A 17,935-nucleotide genomic window follows, 5' to 3' on the forward strand; every position below is an offset into this window, starting at 1 on the left:
TATATTTCTGGAACTACATTGTAAAAGTAAGACCCTTCGGCTGCTCCCTTGTTTTCACTCAGAGTTGCCACAGCAGATCCAAGGTGGATCTGCATGTTGATTTGGTAAGAGTTTTACGCAGGATGCTCTTCCTGACACAACTGCATATTACATGGAGAAATGTGGCAGGGGCGGGGTTTTGAACCAGGAACCTTCCACACTGAAACCAAGCGAACTAACGACCACCCTCTGGAACTCTGGTTGTATCTGGAACTGTGTTGTATTAGACATAAAATTTAGCAGGATTACACAAAAAGTATGCAACCTGTTTTCTTGAAAACTGGAGAAAGGGTGAGATATGTGGCAAGGAAGAAATCAGCAACTTTTACAGAAAATCCAATTGAGGATTAGGATTTTTTTTTCCCCACTTTTTTTTTTTTTTTACATTTTCAGGAATTTTTCAATAGAGAACATCGATATTAGCACGCTAAATTGGTGGATCCAAACATTTTTGTTCAGAGCCCCCCTTACTTGTACATAAGAAAGGCAGCCCCTCCCCCACCCCAGCCAACATGCATGCCCCCCACACAAAAAAACAACAAAAAACCCTTCATTTCTTTAAGAAATCAAAAACTATTTCTAATTTTTAACACAATAGCTTTCCCCCTTTTCTTTTTGGTTCATCTTAAGAAAATGATCTTTTTAATTGGTTTTGATTGTCAAATAACTTTTTGTTAAGACTTTGTTTTATATTTGAACTTTTAGTTTTGACACCCACAGAGCAGACAAGAGCTTGGACATCCCAATGGGCCTCAGAGCCTACATAGGCCTTACTTCTTGGTACAGTTCCACTACTTGCCTTCTATACCCTATTGTTTTGGTTCAACCTTTCATACTATAAATAAACGCAAATCCATTGTGTTTCCATGGAGAAATAAATAATGGATGATTTATGCAACACAAGCGGCTTTTGTTTTTCATTGGTGTCCCAGTGATCTCCAATACAAGTGTCAGTTTTGGTGACAAATGTGTTAAATAATGATGGACCGTTAGAAACAGGATGGAAACAGAGACTTTTTTTCTGTAATATTGCATCACAGTTGGTGATGAATATGGTCTGAACATTACTGTTATATTGTGTTTTAATGAGGAAATAAACCACTAACACTTCTGTTTTTAACTGTTTTTTGCTCGTTGTGCACGACCCACAGCTGGATGGCACAAACGCAGGCAGTCTGTCTTACATTCTAAGGAAAGCTGAAACTGCTTCATGACCACTAAAAGGTCTCAGAACCACCGTCCATACATGAGTGTGATTGATGTTTCTGAACTGTAGTTTATTTCAAATACTGCTGTAAGAGGACATCTGGCCCCAGCAACTGAAATGGGCTTGAACCATCACTGATCCTGGACAATCAACAACAAAAAAAGAATATGGGCAAAAAAAGGGTCGGTCCACAAACAATACAAGCAGTGCCACTTTTATGACACACACATGCGCTATTTGCTCTGGTAGGGTAATCCCAAACACTGGGATCTCCTCACACAATAGCTTCATTTATCTGGACAATGGCATTGTGGCAGCTAATGGCAGGGTTCCTCCCAGAATCCTCTCTGCTCACAGATTACCTGAAACACAGGGTTAAATTGTTGGAAGTTGCTAAATTAATTAGTTAATTTAAAAAACAGGTGTCAGACATGCAGTATGTAAACTGGTGCAAACGTGGATATATATTTTTTCCACTCCTGAAGATGACCATTTCTGGAAGGGTGTTGGTGTGGGAATGTGATTCAAAACCTGAGGTCCTGGCTGCCAAGCAAATTATTTTATTTTAATGGTTTAAGTTTATTATTCAGATTAGGACCGGTTATGGTTTAATTTTTCTGAAATGAATAAAAAATTTGGAAATTTGAAGAGTACTTTTTCTTCCAGACCAGTGCTTTGCACACTTCAGGATCTCTTGCAGCAGTAGCAAAGTTCCAATACGGTCCAGATCCAATTAAGGAATAGTTCTGATTCTGCATGCGTGGACACTGGATGATGACCTTGACCTTTGATCTATGATCTTGACATGCCCTGTGTTTTCAGAGGATGGTGCAATGAGTATATCCATCAAGACTGATTTCTCTTTGCACTTTGAAGACATTTCACAAGGTAGCTGAGTGGATAAAGAGTGGGTCTGCCAATATGTAGACCTGAGTTTGAATCTTGCTCATGCCTGGTTCTCAAGACCAGGCACCCAAGTGGTTCTACTCTACTCTTTTCTACTCTTCTATTTTACTCTTCCTTTTAAGATATTTATATATACGAGGTCTGTCCGTAAAGTATAGGTCCTTTTAATTTTTTTCAAAAACTATATGGATTTCATTCATATGTTTTTACGTCAGACATGCTTGAACCCTCGTGCGCATGCGTGAGTTTTTCCATGCCTGTCGGTGACGTCATTCGCCTGTGAGCACTCCTTGTGGGAGGAGTCGTCCAGCCCCTCGTCGGAATTCCTTTGTCTGAGAAGTTGCTGAGAGACTGGCGCTTTGTTTGATCAAAATTTTTTCTAAACCTGTGAGACACATCGAAGTGGACATGGTTCGAAAAATTAAGCTGGTTTTCAGTGAAAATTTTAACAGCTGATGAGAGATTTTGAGGTGGTTCTGTCGCTTTAAGGACTTTTCACGGTGCGAGACGTCGCTCAGCGCTCTCAGGCAGCGTCATCAGCCTGTTTCAAGCTGAAAACCTCCACATTTCAGGCTCTATTGATCCAGGACATCGTGAGAGAACAGAGAAGTTTCAGAAGAAGTCGGTTTCAGCATTTTATCCGGATATTCCACTGTTAAAGGAGATTTAGCCGATGCGGCGCGGCAGCACAGGAAAAACACCTCCGTGTTGATAACCATTTGTTAAAATCCAGTTGGCTTTTGATGGCTTTCAGTGGAGTGAGTATATGAGAAATTGTTTATCAGCTGGAGATGTTCCAACTTGTCCTCAAGGCTTCCAACAGAGGTGTTTTTCCTGTGGCGGAGCGTCGCGGCGGCTGCGAGCCGACGCTGTAATCCGCCCGCACGTCTTTCATTAAAAAAATCTCCTTTAACAGTGGAATATCCGGATAAAATGCTGAAACCGACTTCTTCTGAAACTTCTCTGTTCTCTCACGATGTCCTGGATCAATAGAGCCTGAAATGTGGAGGTTTTAAGCTTGAAACAGGCTGACGACGCTGCCTGAGAGCGCTGCGCGACGTCTCGCACCGTGAAAAGTCCTTAAAGCGACAGAATCACCTCAAAATCTCTCATCAGCTGTTAAAATTTTCACTGAAAACCATCTTAATTTTTCGAACCATGTCCACTTCGATGTGTCTCACAGGTTTAGAAAAAATTTTGATCAAACAAAGCGCCAGTCTCTCAGCAACTTCTCAGACAAAGGAATTCCGACGAGGGGCTGGACGACTCCTCCCACAAGGAGTGCTCACAGGCGAATGACGTCACCGACAGGCGTGGAAAAACTCACGCATGCGCACGAGGGTTCAAGCATGTCTGACGTAAAAACATATGAATGAAATCCATATAGTTTTTGAAAAAAATAAAAAGGACCTATACTTTACGGACAGCCCTCGTACTTTAGTATACTAGCATAGTTGTACCTTAGAATTGGAATATAATATATAAAATATACCTTACTGAATTTTCATGCTACCTGTCTATGTCCTTGGACAAGACACCCAATCTACATTGTCTCAGTCCACCCAGATGGGGATGTCCAGTGAAGTTTTAGATTAGATTAGATTAGATTAGATTAGATAGAACTTTATTAATCCCTTGGGAAGAATCCCTCAGGGAAATTAAAGTTCCTGCAGCATTGTGTAACAGCACACAGGGTAAGAAGCACACAGAGTATCAAAAGTGAAAAACAATTTGCAAAATGTAAATACAAATATAAATACCAGAAATACTACTCGCCACTGGCTTACTGGCTACTACTGTTCCTCTCCTTCCCGTCCTCTGTCTTCTTATTGCCCCCCCCCCCCTTCCCCATGTGAGGAGTTGTACATTCAGTTTTTCAGACTGTTGGAGCAGGAGGAGCAGTCTGTTATAGACTCTCAACCCGCTTGATGTTACAGAATGTGATCAGCAGTAGAGGTGGGCGGATCAATCCTAATATCGATAATATCGATACCAACGCTGGTATTGATACTGAACGATCCTCGTGTAAAAAGATCGATACTCAAACTTTTATCTCTCCCGCACATACTGACTGCTGCGCACGCAGATTCATTAAAGTCTCCTCTCTGTCTGTAAGAGCAGCGCTGCGCTGTTGTCACACAGCACAGAGCAGCGCACCCTTGTATTGTGGTTTGTCAGCCCTCTACCTCAGGAGATTTTGTTTTGTGTTGAGTGATATTTTTTTAAACAAAATGTTGATTGTGATAATAAAGTATTTTGTTGTCACGTACAATGTTTGCCGAAATTCTATTCTAGGTCTTTTGGATCCTTTGGATCTATGAAGCTTAAATATGAAAAAGTATTGGTATCGGTATCGATATCGGCGATACTGGGCCTGTATTTACTTGGTAGCGGATCAATACCAAAATTACCGATATCGCCCACCTCTAATCAGCACCGGGCGCCAACGTGCCTCAGGACCTATATAGGTCTTTCTTCTGACAGATTCTTGTCAGAAGATTTCTTGATTTCAGATTTCTTGTCATCATACCCGTTGTATCCAAAAAGTGGCCGATCTCAAGTAACCTGCCTTCCCATGTTTGTTTTTTTTAACACTCACAAGTTTAAGTCAAATGTTTCGTGAAGATATGGTAATTACTGACGTTAGAATGTTTCCCCACGCGTTTTAATGTTTCTCTGCGGTAAATTTATGTCATTGTGGATCCGTCGTTGTGCTCACAGGTGAAGCGGGCCTCTCTTCCCGCCTTCTCTGGCACTCCAGCCAATCAGAGACATGCTCCGCGCTAAAGCAGCCAATCAGCGATGGGCTTTCCTTCAGCCGCAATTCTTGCACAGTGAACGAATTTCGGCTGAAGAAGTTGACCCGCTGCCATTTAGGCCAGAAACGCAAATTTTACAAAGTGTAGGAGCGCGACATGTAGATAATTGTCATAATTAGCCTACAGATGAAAAGAAGGCAGGCAAAGTGATTGGACAAAAGGAGGCAGAGAGGAGCAGCGTGTTACCTGCGGAGGAGGAGGAGAAAACGAAACGGGGCAAAAAAAAAAAAAAAAAAAAGTAAAGAAAAAAAAAAGTCGACTTACCTGTAGCTCAACTTCTGGCAGCTCACTCACTGTTACCTGCTCCGACTTGAAAGTCCAGTTTCACAAGGAAGAATCGTAGAGGAAGCAAAATATGTCACAGGAGACAGACAAGTAAGTGGGCGAGCCAGCGGACAGGACCTCGGTCCTTCTTGAAAGGAAAAAAAAAAAACTTTTTAAACTGTAATTTAAAAAAAAAAAACGTGTTGTTGTTTTTTTTAAAACCCCTATTTGGAATAAGGCTGTATCCTAACAGGAAACTATAAGGACCGGTTTGTGGTTGTGACTGTGGATAAATGTTTAACTATTAGAACTTGGCGCCTTGGATTTAGTTTGAGCTGGATTCGCCATTTTTGACTGATGGGAAGAGAAAGTTCAAGGACTGGATTCATCTATTTCATATTTTCATGTCTTTATTTTTACAAATTTCCTCCCGTAATTTAAGTCTGGAATAGCTTGATGCATGAAGCTAATGTATATATAGAAATGCGTTTTTTTTTTTGTTTTTTTTTTACACCTGTTCATTTTTTTTCCCTCAGCAAATCAACTTTGGACAAAAAACTAACGTTTTGAATGTCTTCACTACATTTTGTTTTTTAGAAAATATTCACGTATACTGTTGCATATATTTATCACAATAATTCTATGTGTGAAAACATCGGAAATAAAACATTATTGTAAATTTTTCCTTGAAATGGTTCTATAAATTAATCATTACTGATTACATATGTATTATTTTAGAAAATAGAAACTAATAAATAAATGTCTAGTATGGTTACATAGATGCTAGGGTGATGTCTTTATATTTCTTACGTTTTAAGATCAGGCAACACAAACCAAAGTTATTTAATTTGCTGTTGAATAAAACAAAAATGAGCAAATGTTCATATTGAACCAGCTGGAATCAACATTAGTTATTTTTCCTTGATAAGTGAACTTAACAATTAATTAATTATCCATTTATTGAGCATATAACCGATTAATCAACTAATTGTGTTTATTGTTGTTGCTTATGCAGTATTAGGGCAATTTTTGTTTAAAAATATAAAACACTGTAGCTACTGTATTTCCCAGAAGGGGGAGTATCCTAAATCTCTGGGATCACATCTGGTGAAGAATGCATAAAAAAGCAGAAAATGTACTAAACAGTGGTTTAAATACAAAGTGTAACTGTTTTTCAAATGGTGCACAAAATAGGAAGTCCCTCCAATGCAAAGACAATCATTTGCATGCTACTGCACAAAGGCATAATTTGTATAAATGTGCTTATAATGCAGTGTATGAATTATATTGGACAAATGTATTAACTGCATATAATAGCAGTAATGTGGTTTGTGCTGTATTACACAGGACAGTTTAATACATGTGTATGAAGTCTCTCTGCTGACTTGGTTGTGCGTCACTGGAGTGGTGTTGTTTTATGCAAATCACATTATGAAATATTGTGCAAATATTTAGTCAAATGCATTAGAGAATCGTTGCTCATTCATTAATTTTATTGATATGCCTGTGCAAAATCTTGTGTTTGTTGTGGACTCACAGGTAGCATACCTTAAAATCATTTTGATTAAATATGAGTCTCATAAAAAATAAAATAAAAGTTTGATTACCAGCTAAAACAACAGTTTATCAGTTCATCTTTCTTGGGTTATGTTGGGAAAAAGAGCATTCACGGAAAAGCATGTCATGCAAGCAACAGGTGCATTGATGAGCAAAGAAGAAATGATGGAACCGTTTTATTCAGGATCTGCAACTGCCGTTTTTCAGCTTGCAATATTTTGTTTTCATGAAGTTGTGACATTTATCAGATGCCGTTTGTTGTGTACATTTTCTAAGTGCAAGTGCACATTCAAAGCTCTTCTTTGATTGGCTGAGTTGAAAGCAATGTTGTGACAACATTGCACGTTTAACTGGTCTGTGATCTCGACTTAAGAGGGCCTGTAGTAAATTCTACACATACAGGTACACACTCAGATAAATACAAGATAAGCACCCCAAATGTCAGTTATTTTCATCATCAGTTTCACTGTCAGTTAATCTGCTGTAGAGCTCCAATGATTAATCGAGTAATCAATTATAATTGACTATTAAATTAATCAACAACTCTTTTGGTACTTGAGTTTTTTTTTTTTCCCAGTTTATTTTATGTCCAGATTCTCAGATTTCAGGTTAATAAATGTACATATTTTGTGGTTTCTTCACTAGTTTCTTCACTTCTCTCTGACAGTAAACTGAGTATTGAAGCAAAATATTTAACAATGTCATTTTGGGCTTTAAAAAACATTGGATTTGTTTTGTTTTGTTTTTTTTTTTTTGTGGGGGGTGGGGGGGTGGTTATCACCATTGTCTGAAATTTTATAGACCAAACAACGAATCAGTTAATTGAGAAAATAAATGACAGATTATGTGAACATGAAAATACAGGGTGACACCCCCCCCCCCCTTTAAAAAAACAGAACCCATAAAAATTGTAATAAATCCTACAAAGGCCTCGCAAATTTCTTGAAATTGTTCCAGTCATCTTCCCCAACATGTCTTGGTCAACCAAGGAAAAGACATTTTGCCTGGAGGCCTATTTCGTAACAAATCATACCATTTGGAGCATAATTCTGAAAGAACATGATTTTTACGCAAAGCGACTAAGATAACTGAAACTCTGGGGAATGATCGTACACAGACTGAAGTGTAAGTCTTTGGAGGATTTATTGCCATTTTTATGGGGTTTTTTTTGGGGGGGGGGGGTCACCCTGTAATTATTAGCTGTAGCTCTAATCTGGTTATTTTGGTTAGTGACAAAAAAAAAGAAAACACCACAATTTCAACATATGAGATTTTTTTTGCTACTTTGATCAGCAAAATATGGAACAGAATATTTCATACATTCTAATTATACTTACTTATTTTAAGGAGGTTATATTTTTTCTTCTGTTTCTATGTTATAAAGCAACTGACATTTTATCAGACTTAGTGGAAGATGTAAGCTGAACACAGTCACTTTTGGTGACAAAATGGATGGAGATTCATTATCATCTTTTGGCTGTGATGGAGGTAATTTTCTCTGAGTGCTGCTTGGTTGAATTCAAAATGGGCAAACTACTTGGTTACCATCTGTGATCATCGTGTGTGCCTGTTTATTGAATTTTGACTTCACAGGCTTGCGCTCGGCTTTGTGTCTTTCAGTAAGCGCCTGGTGGTGGTGGTACCCAATGAAAACTCCTTCCCTGCAGTGCGGCGAGCTTACACCAATGAGGATGAGGCATGGAGGTCATACCTGGAGAACCCACTGACAGCTGCCACCAAGGCCATGATGAGCATCAACGGGGACGAGGACAGTGCCAACGCCCTGGGCCTGCTTTACGACTACTACAAGGTCTGGAAATACAGTGAGATCTTCTGTCATATTAAAGAGTTTAAATACTAACACTACTTAGGACGACTGTGCTCGTGCACAGTGTGGTTTTTACATAAAGAAGCAAACATCCAAAAGGTTTAATTTAGTGCTTCAAATGAGCCTTATTCTCATTTACGTGCCTTATGAGACAACATGAGACATGTTGGAATTAATAGGGCATAACACAACCTTTTGTGTGCAGCTGGGACTCAGTTTTCACAGCAACAATCTGCACATTCAAATCAGTCTTTACAACTGGGATGATTGAGAAGTTTTGAGCCTGACCCAGAAAAAGTAGGGCGGGATTCTCCATCTTTTGAATTCTGAGAAACCAACATTTCTCAGCATTGCACCAGTGTGTTAAATCTTTACACATTCTCGAGAAATGTTGTTTCTCAGAAGGTAAAAGATGAATATACCAGCCACAATGAATGTAGAATTCCTACAGCTTGGCTTGATTAATTAAGAACTATTTATTTATTTATTTGGTTTAAGTGTTGGAACAAGTTCTTTATTTTGTTACGCATGTTTGGAAATGGCAAAATACGTCCTCTAATAAAAATACGTCCTCTATTAGAGGACGTATTTTGCCATTTCCAGTCATTTCCGTTTCATTATCGACTGTTTATTTCCTATCAAAATCACTATCTGTTCACTTTATCTCCTTTCAGGTACCAAAAGAAAAAAGACTTCTGCCAGTTAGCAAAGTGGTTGAAATTGCAGAGGAACAAGAGAAGAGGTCAGTGTTTATCTCATGTTTTCCTTCATGAATCCATAGTCACAGAAAGTGAAGAAAAGATGGATGAATACTGAATATGCCATTGGGATCAGATTAACACCTGAAGCTTCCTGAAAACATTTCGCCAGTAATTAAATGTAATATTTGGCATGTTGCACCTTGGTTGATAAGACTGACTGCACTGGTGATTTACAGTGCATCTGGAAAATATTCAGTTTTTCCACGTTTTATTATGTTGCAGCTTTATTCCAGAATAGAGTAAATTAGTTTTTACCCCTCAAAATTCTACTCTCAACACCCCATAATGACATCATGAAAAAAGTTTTTTTTTTTTTTGAAAATGTATTAAAAATAAAAAACTAAGAATCACGTGTACATAAATATTCACACCCTTTGCTCAATATTTTGTTGATGCACCTTTGGCAGCAATTATAGCCTCAAGTCCTCTTGAATATGATGCTGCAAGCTTGCTGCACCTATCTTTGGGCAGTTTTGCCCATTCCTTTTTGCAGCACCTCTCCAACTCCATCAGGTTGGATGGGGAACATCGGTGCACAGCCATTTTCAGATCTTTCCAGAGACGTTCAGTCAGATTCAGGTCTGGTCTCTGGCTGGGCCACTCAAGGACATTCACAGAGTTGTCCTGAAGCCACTCCTTTGATATCTTGGCTGTGCTTAGGGTCATTGTTCTGCTGAAAGATGAACTGTCGCACCAGTCTGAGGTCAAGAGCGCTCTGGAGCAGGTTTTCATCCAGGATGTTTCTGTACATTGCTGCATTCATCTTTTCCTCAATCCTGATTAGTCTCCCAGTTCCTGCCACTGAAAAATTCCCCATAGCATGATGCTTCCACCACCATGCTTCACTGTAGGGATGGTGCCTGGTTTCCTCCAAACATGACGCCTTTCATTCATATGAAAGAGTTCAATCTTTGTCTCAGACCAGAGAATTTTGTTTCTCGTGGTCTGAGAGTCCTTCAGGTTCCTCTTGGCAAACTCCAGGTGGGCTGCCATGTGCCTTTTACTAAGGAGTAGCTTAGGAGTCTGTCCACTCTACGATACAGGTCTGATTGGTGGATTGCTGCAGAGATGGTTGTCCTTCTGGAAGGTTCTCCTCTTTCCACAGAGCTCTGACATAGTGACCATCAGGTTCTTGATCACCTCCCTGACTTATGCCGCGTTCACACCGGGCGCAATCAGACGCTACTAATTTGCGGGGGTCGCGTGGCGACGGACGCGCCTCCTTCGCCCAGTGTGTCGCTCTGCTTTTGCTGTGAAAATTCGCCCCGGTGCGTCATCAAATAGGAGGAGCTTCCATTCCGCTTGCCGGCTCCAGTTGTTAAGTCAAGTTAACATGATGGACCTTGATCACAAGGAGCGAGTTGTTGTGGAAAGCTCACAATTCAGGGAGTATCATTATTTGCTACAGGAGCTGCGTCTGGATGACAGCTGCTTTCAGCGGTTCTTCCACCTCTGCGGGACCCAGTTTGAGGACCTCCTGTCCCGTTCACGCGCGCACAGGGAAACAATAAAAAAAAAAAGAAACTCCGCTGCTTGCTGCAGCTCGCTCTTCCCCCCAAAAAACTGTCATAATTGTGTTTAGAAACCAGTCACCATTTGTTTTATTATACATCTGTGTAGTTAATTAATAAAATATTCTCCACAGACAATTCGCTTGCGCGCGCACATAGGAAGGCAAAAGGAACTCCGCTGCTTGCTGTGGGGCTGCTCCTCGCTCTTCCCCCCAAAAAACTCTGTCATAATTGTGTTTAGAAACCAGTCACCATTTGTTTTATTATACATCTGTGTAGTTAATAAGTAAAATAATCTCCACGGACGATTCACTCGCGCGCGCATGTAAAATACAAAGAGAAAGAAACTCCACTCCGCTGCTGTGGGGCTGCTGCTCGCTCCAAAAATTCTGTCATAATTGTGAAATAAAGGACAAAAGAGACATAAGTCCTGCTCACAGGCTGCTACCAGATACAGGACATGTTCACATCTTCAGTCAAACTCCAAACATCTCCACGTCACTACATATTCAGTCCCTGATTGGTCATCGCGGCGCTACGAGACGAAAAAGTTCAGATTTTTCAACTTGGGGAGGAGGGCAACGCAAAGTTATGCGACACAATATCACGCCACAAACGCGCCAATTGCTCAAAATCACTTCAATCGCATCGCTTCACTTGCGTCCATTGCGTCGCTCTGCGTGACTTGGCACCAAAACGCGTCGTTCCATAGGGATTACATGGCAACCTGTCGCTGCTGTCGCTTGCGTCACGCCCGGTTGCTCAGTTTAGAAGGGTGGCCAGCTCGAGGAAGAGTCCTGCTGGAACTGAACTTCTTTAATTTATGGATGATGGAGGCCACTGTGCTCATTGGGACATTCAAAGCAGCAGAAATTTTTCTGTACCCTTCCCCAGATTTGTGCCTCAAGACAATCGAGTGTCAGAGGTCTACAGACAATTCCTTTGACTTCATGCTTGGTTTGTGCTCTGACATGCACTGTCAACTGTGGGACCTTATATGTAGACAGGTGTGTGCCTTTCCAAATCAAGTCCAATCAACTGAATTTGCTACAGGTGGATTCCAATTAAGCTGTAAAAACATGTCAAGGATGACCAGTGGAAACCAGATGCACCCAGGCTCAATTTTGAGTTTCATGGTAAAGGCTGTGAATATTTATGTACATGTGATTTTTTTAAATTTTTGTTGTTGTTGCTGTTGTTGTTGTATAAATTTGCAATATCTAAAAACAAAAAAAAAACTTTTTCACATTGTTATTAGGGGGTATTGTGTGTAGAATTGTTTAGTTTTTTTTTGGGGGGGGGGGGGGGGGTGAATTTCATCCATTTTGGAATAAGGCTGTAACATAAGAAAATGTGGAAGAAGTGCAGTGCCCTGAATACTTTTTGGATGCACAGTAACATATATATACAGTGAGGAAAGTAAGTATTTGAACACCCTGCGATTTTGCAAGTTCTCCCAGTTAGAAATCATGGAGGGGTCTGAAAATTTCATCTTAGGTGCATGTCCATGTGAGAGACATAATCTAAAAAAAAAATTCCGGAAATCACAATGTATGATTTTTTTAATAATTTATTTGTATGTTACTGCTGCAAATAAGTATTTGAACACCTGTGAAAATCAATGTTAATATTTGGTACAGTAGCCTTTGTTTGCAATTACAGAGGTCAAACGTTTCCTGTAGTTCTTCATCAGGTTTGCACACACTGCAGCAGGGATTTTGGTCCACTCCTCCATACAGATCTTCTCCAAATCTTTCAGGTTTGGAGTTTCAGCTCCGTCCAAAGATTTTCTATTGAGTTCAGGTCTGGAGAGTGGCCAGGCCACTCCAGGACCTTGAAATGCTTCTTACGGAGCCCCTCCTATACCCTGGCTGTGTGTTTGGGGTCATTGTCATGCTGGAAGACCCAGCCATGACCCATCTTCAAGGCTCTTACTGAGGGAAGGAGGTTGTTTGCCAAAATATCGCAATACATGACCCCATCCATCCTCCCTTCAATACGGTGCAGTAGTCCTGTCCCCTTTGCAGAAGAGCACCCCCAGAGTATGATGTTTCCACCTCCTTGCTTCACGGTTGGGATGGTTTTCTTGGGGTTGTTCTCATCCTCTAAACATGGTAAGTTGATTCCAAAAGCTCTATTCTGGTCTCATCTGACCACATGACCTTCTCCTGAGCCTCTTCTGGATCATCCAGATGGTCACTGGTGAACTTCAAACGGACCTGGACATGTGCTGGCTTGAGCAGGGGGACCTTGTTGCCCTGCAGGATTTTAAACTATGACAACATCATCATGTGTTATTAATGTAATCTTTGTGAATGTGGTCCCAGCTCTCTTCAGGTCATTGACCAGGTCCTCCTGTGTACTTCTGAGCTTTCTCAGAATCATCCTTACCTCACAAAGTGAGATCTTGCATGGAATCCCAGACCGAGGGAGACTTGACAGTCATCTCATGTTTCTTCCACGTTCTAATAAATAATCATAACAGTTGTTGTCTTCTACCAAGCTGCTTGCCTGTTGTCCTGTAGTCCATCCCAGCCTTGTGCAGGTCTACAGTTTTGCCCCTGGTGTCCTTAGACAGCTCTTTGGTCTTCACTATGGTGGACAGGTTGGAGTGTGATTGATTGAGTGTGTGAACAGGTGTCTTTTATACAGGTAACAAGTTCAAACAGGTGCAATTAATACAGGTAAAGAGTGCAGAATAAGAGGGCTTCTTAAAGGAAAATTAACAGGTCTGTGAGAGCCAGAATTCTTGCTGGTTGGTAGGTGTTAAAATACTTATTTGCCGCAGTAACATACAAATAAATTATTAAAAAAAATCATACATTGTGATTTCTCGATTTTTTTTTTTTTATTATGTCTCTCTCAGTGGACATGCAGCTAAGATGAAAATTTCTTACCTCTCCATGATTTCTAAGTGGGAGAACTTGCAAAATCACTGGGTGTTCAAATACTTATTTTCCTCACTAAATATATGAATGTTTCACTTGAAGCACAACCTCGACCCAGGACGCAATAAACAGCTCCAACATATTTAATGGAAAATTGTCTGCAAAAAAAAACAAAAAAAAAAAAAAACACAGATGCTACATTTTGTTCACTATTGTCAAGTATTTTCCCACCTGCATTATCCTTTTTGTATATTATATTTATTATCAATTAATCTGTCATTAATCTGTCAGTTCTTTGCGCCATAAAATGTACAAAAATTATGATGACGTACTCGAAAGTCTTGTCATTTACACAACCCAAACATATTCAGTTTTCTTTCAGAGAGGGTAAAAGAAACCAGAAAATATTCGCATTAAAGAAGATGAAATCAAAAAAATTGAACATTTGATAAAAAAAAAAGCCTCCAAATAATTAACTGAATGCCAAAGTATTTGGCAGTTCATTTAACAGGCGTTAATAATTGATTACTCATTGCAGCTCTAATTGAAAGTATTGTGCAAAAATTGCAAGTCAAGGGTTAAAGGTCATGTTTATAAGATTCTGGTAAGAAGAGTGAAGCTGAGACATGTTCAGTGAAGGGAGTGCAGGTGAAGTGGTAAAAGTGAGAATGCAGGTGAATATGTGGCATTATAAAGATTAACAGAATTAAAAGACAAGTGAGAGAATGACAGGTGCAACACAAGTGGGACAGATATTTAAGAACATCCTTCAAAGTATCATATTTTCAAAGTATGGTATGTATTTTAAATAAATGTTAAAATAAGTATGAGCTAAAAGAAAAATAAAAGCACACAGTGCACAAATAATTTGTAAAGCCTATTTAATCCTTGTGTTTGCTCAGGTCTTCATTGCCTAGTAACCCAAGCACTCAGAGCGATGCAGAGACTGTGGACAACCATGTTCAGGTCCTCAAATCGGTCCCTGTCAATCTCTCGATCAACACAGAGCACCTGGAAAACAAACGGGAGCAGTTCAGCAATTCAACAGGGGCAGGGTCAGGAGATGGAGGCTCTCCAGCTGTGGCCGTGGTAAAGGCCGAGATGTACGCGCCAGCCTTCATGACAGGGGCGGGGCTTCACTACAGGGCGGAAGGGGAGGAGCCAACACGGGTAGTCTACGAACAGAGTCCATATGAGGTGACTAATGTTAATCACAGCTCCTATGTGAAAGAGGATGGACAGAGTTCTCCTGACAGCCCTTATGAAGAGGAAAGAGACGGGGTAAGATGAGAGGGGATGACACAGTCTAACTCCTGAACATCAAACTGTATTATCAAACCCTATGCCGCTTTCAAAACATGGGTGCGGTGGCCATATATTTGGGGAAACGTCAGTAAGGGGGTCTCTGGCGGGTGAATCTGGCGGTCTCTCATTGCCGATTTTTGATGCCCGATCGTGTATATTTGTAACTAAAAAAGAGAAAAAATGATTTCCCATCAGGGCCTGACATCAAGTGTAATCAGTGGTAAAAAAAAAGTGGTATTGTTAGAACACTGTGAGCAATCTGGAAAATTTTAAACATGTTTAAAATAGTTGTGACGTCGGGATAAATCTTGATCCACACAACGTAAGTAGTTAGATTTAACTGGTGCAGACCGGAGGTATTCTTGTGTACAAGTTGGTGAAAATGGACAAGTGGGTGCAATATGCAGTAATTAAGACCTGCTGTTCTCTGAGAAGAAGCCTCCTCCTGATCCTCCTCAGCAACATGAAAGCCATGAAATTCATGTCATGCTCTTCAACAGAAGACAGTTTTGAGATTTTAATTAGACATTTTAGCTTTTTTGAAAATTGTAGAGAAAAACACAATCACAATGTGAATCATACATACACTGATGTTTTTGGCAATATTTGGTTATGCTTGTATGTAAGCAGATTTAAAATAGTAAGTCAACAGAATTTTGCCTACTTTTTTGTAAAAAATCTCATCTGATTTCCTCAACTTTTTAACTGGAACAGACATTTGGGTGAAAAATCAGCACTGGGAGCGCATCATTACCTGAAGTATTCTCTCTTAAGGGTGTTGACTTTGCCACAATATTGACTTACCACAAATGGTACGTCCAGAGACATGTATTTAAAAATCAGTCAATTAAATTCCCAACTGTTGGGTGGCCACTAATATTAATGAACATGTTATCAGTTTTCACAAATGTTGGTAGAGGGGTGGAGCATGGGGTGAGAAAGAACCCATTACCTTTTGGTGCGATTTGAGATTCAGTAACTTTTGCTAACATTGCACCACAAAGCATTAGAAGAAAACTAGGTGGACTGAAGGAAGCACAAAGACATGTCAGTACAAAGCATCAATTGTTAGTTTATGTACAAGAGAGTTTTTCTTTAACGTAGCATGAAGGCAGAGACAGGTTTTAACATTATTCACCAGGAACCCAAACATTCATTATTGAGCCACCTTGACACTTGCATGAATTTGATACCTGCACTGCACGCCAGTAAAGAAAATTTTGAGATGTTCAAAATTTCTGGCCCACATAAATTTCGTGCCACTTGCGTGAACTTGTCATGGACATTGTGCAACCTGTTCATGCATGTGTCAAGGTGGCTTTAAGAATCCACAAGTGATTGTTGAGTTTGTTCTGTGTTAGCATGAGGCCTGTATTTAGCCATTCTGATCTTTATACAAAGGAGTAGAACTGCTAAACTACTGCTATTCGTTTCTTCACATTTTCTGTGCAGTATTGTTAAAGCAGTTCCTCTCAGAGTGAATTAATTTGTTTGTACGACTTACTCATTTCCTCTTTGTCCCTGTTTTTTTTTGCATTCTGGACAGAAGTACCACACACCTTCCTCTCTGGCAACAGATAACTTCTTATTTCACCAGGAAGGAGTGTAAGTCACAGGCATGCCGAAAGATCTGGACTACTTGATACTGTCACATAGATATCTAAATATGAATCAGTTCCATTTAGGAAAGAATGCTGAAATAGTTGCAAAAAAATTAACTGTGGCCAACTGAAGTTACACCATCATTACAGCTTGTTGTGGTACACCACTTAATACATATTTTCTGTGCATGTGTGTTGGCAGTGACAGCTTCCAGTACACGCTGGATGCCACTCGCTCGCTGCGTCAGAAGCAAGGTGAAGGGCCAATGACCTACCTGAACAAAGGCCAGTTCTACGCTGTGACGCTCAACGAGCTTAGCGCCAACAAACGGCTTCGGCACCCCATCAGCAAAGTCCGGGTGAGGAGATCAGTACAGGGTCTTGATTAGTTTATGTCTTCTCATTTTGCATGCAGGACATTATGTCATCATGCTCAGTGCATTGTGCTCATTGTGTGTGCACATTCTGGTGTATGCAGTAATCCATTAACAATAGATGGTAGGCACTTGATACATCAAAGGTAACCCCTCACGAGTAAAAACTGATTATATGTTAGGGTTGTTTGGTGCATATATTTGACACAGTAACTTATTTATTTATTTGATGCACCTTGTGGTGCAAACTGGACACATTGTCAATGATGCACTTGGGGTCATCACAGTTTGCCCCATCTTCAGCTGTTTGTTCATTACTAGTATAGAGGATTTGCACTGATGCTGTAGGTCAAAAGGTCACACAGTAACATCCACCAAATTGGTGATCAGTCCTTCCTGTTTGGTCTTCATAGTCACATTGGTGTTAATGTTCTGACACCCAATCCAAGACCAGAGCAAGAAAAGATGTGATATTTGACATTAAAGCCAACAATATGCTACAGAGAAATTTAAAACCTTATTTAAAAGTCAGGAAAATTGAGAACACAAACTTATCAGGCATGTTGATCAGTGATATTTGCTGTATTGTGGTGTCCTACAGAGAAATCAGATATTCTATGATGATCTTCATGTTGACTGTATATCCTCGCAGCATAGGAATCAGGACAAATTCAAAATTTTTAGCACACCAGAAGCTGACCACCATGTCTCTGCGGTGCGCTTTTGGTGTCAGAATGAGGCTCTAAATTTGATGTCTCACCAGTCTACCAACCCTGCAAATTACTATAACATTTAACAACAGTAGGATGTCTAAAGCTTGGCTGAAAACTAGGCAATTTACTTGCCTGTTGTGTTCTCTAACTTACACATTGAAC

The 17,935-nt window shown here is 40.1% G+C and overlaps 1 protein-coding gene across 2 annotated transcripts in view; it reads left to right on the top strand.

Annotated features, from left to right (window-relative positions):
• Positions 1-5,216: 5,216 nt before the first annotated feature.
• The window catches only part of grhl2b (grainyhead-like transcription factor 2b), a 44,031-nt gene continuing 31,312 nt past the window's right edge, over positions 5,217-17,935 (top strand). For both annotated transcript variants that reach the window (XM_034160285.1, XM_034160286.1), the window contains exons 1-6: positions 5,217-5,346; positions 8,413-8,602; positions 9,295-9,362; positions 14,683-15,061; positions 16,632-16,690; positions 16,889-17,045. In XM_034160285.1, the coding sequence (XP_034016176.1) occupies positions 5,327-5,346; positions 8,413-8,602; positions 9,295-9,362; positions 14,683-15,061; positions 16,632-16,690; positions 16,889-17,045 (873 nt within the window). In that variant the 5' untranslated portion in view covers positions 5,217-5,326. The remainder of the gene's footprint in view (positions 5,347-8,412; positions 8,603-9,294; positions 9,363-14,682; positions 15,062-16,631; positions 16,691-16,888; positions 17,046-17,935) is intronic.

Source organism: Thalassophryne amazonica, chromosome 20, assembly GCF_902500255.1.
Source record: "Thalassophryne amazonica chromosome 20, fThaAma1.1, whole genome shotgun sequence".
In the NCBI taxonomy this organism is placed as follows: Eukaryota; Metazoa; Chordata; class Actinopteri; order Batrachoidiformes; family Batrachoididae; genus Thalassophryne; species Thalassophryne amazonica.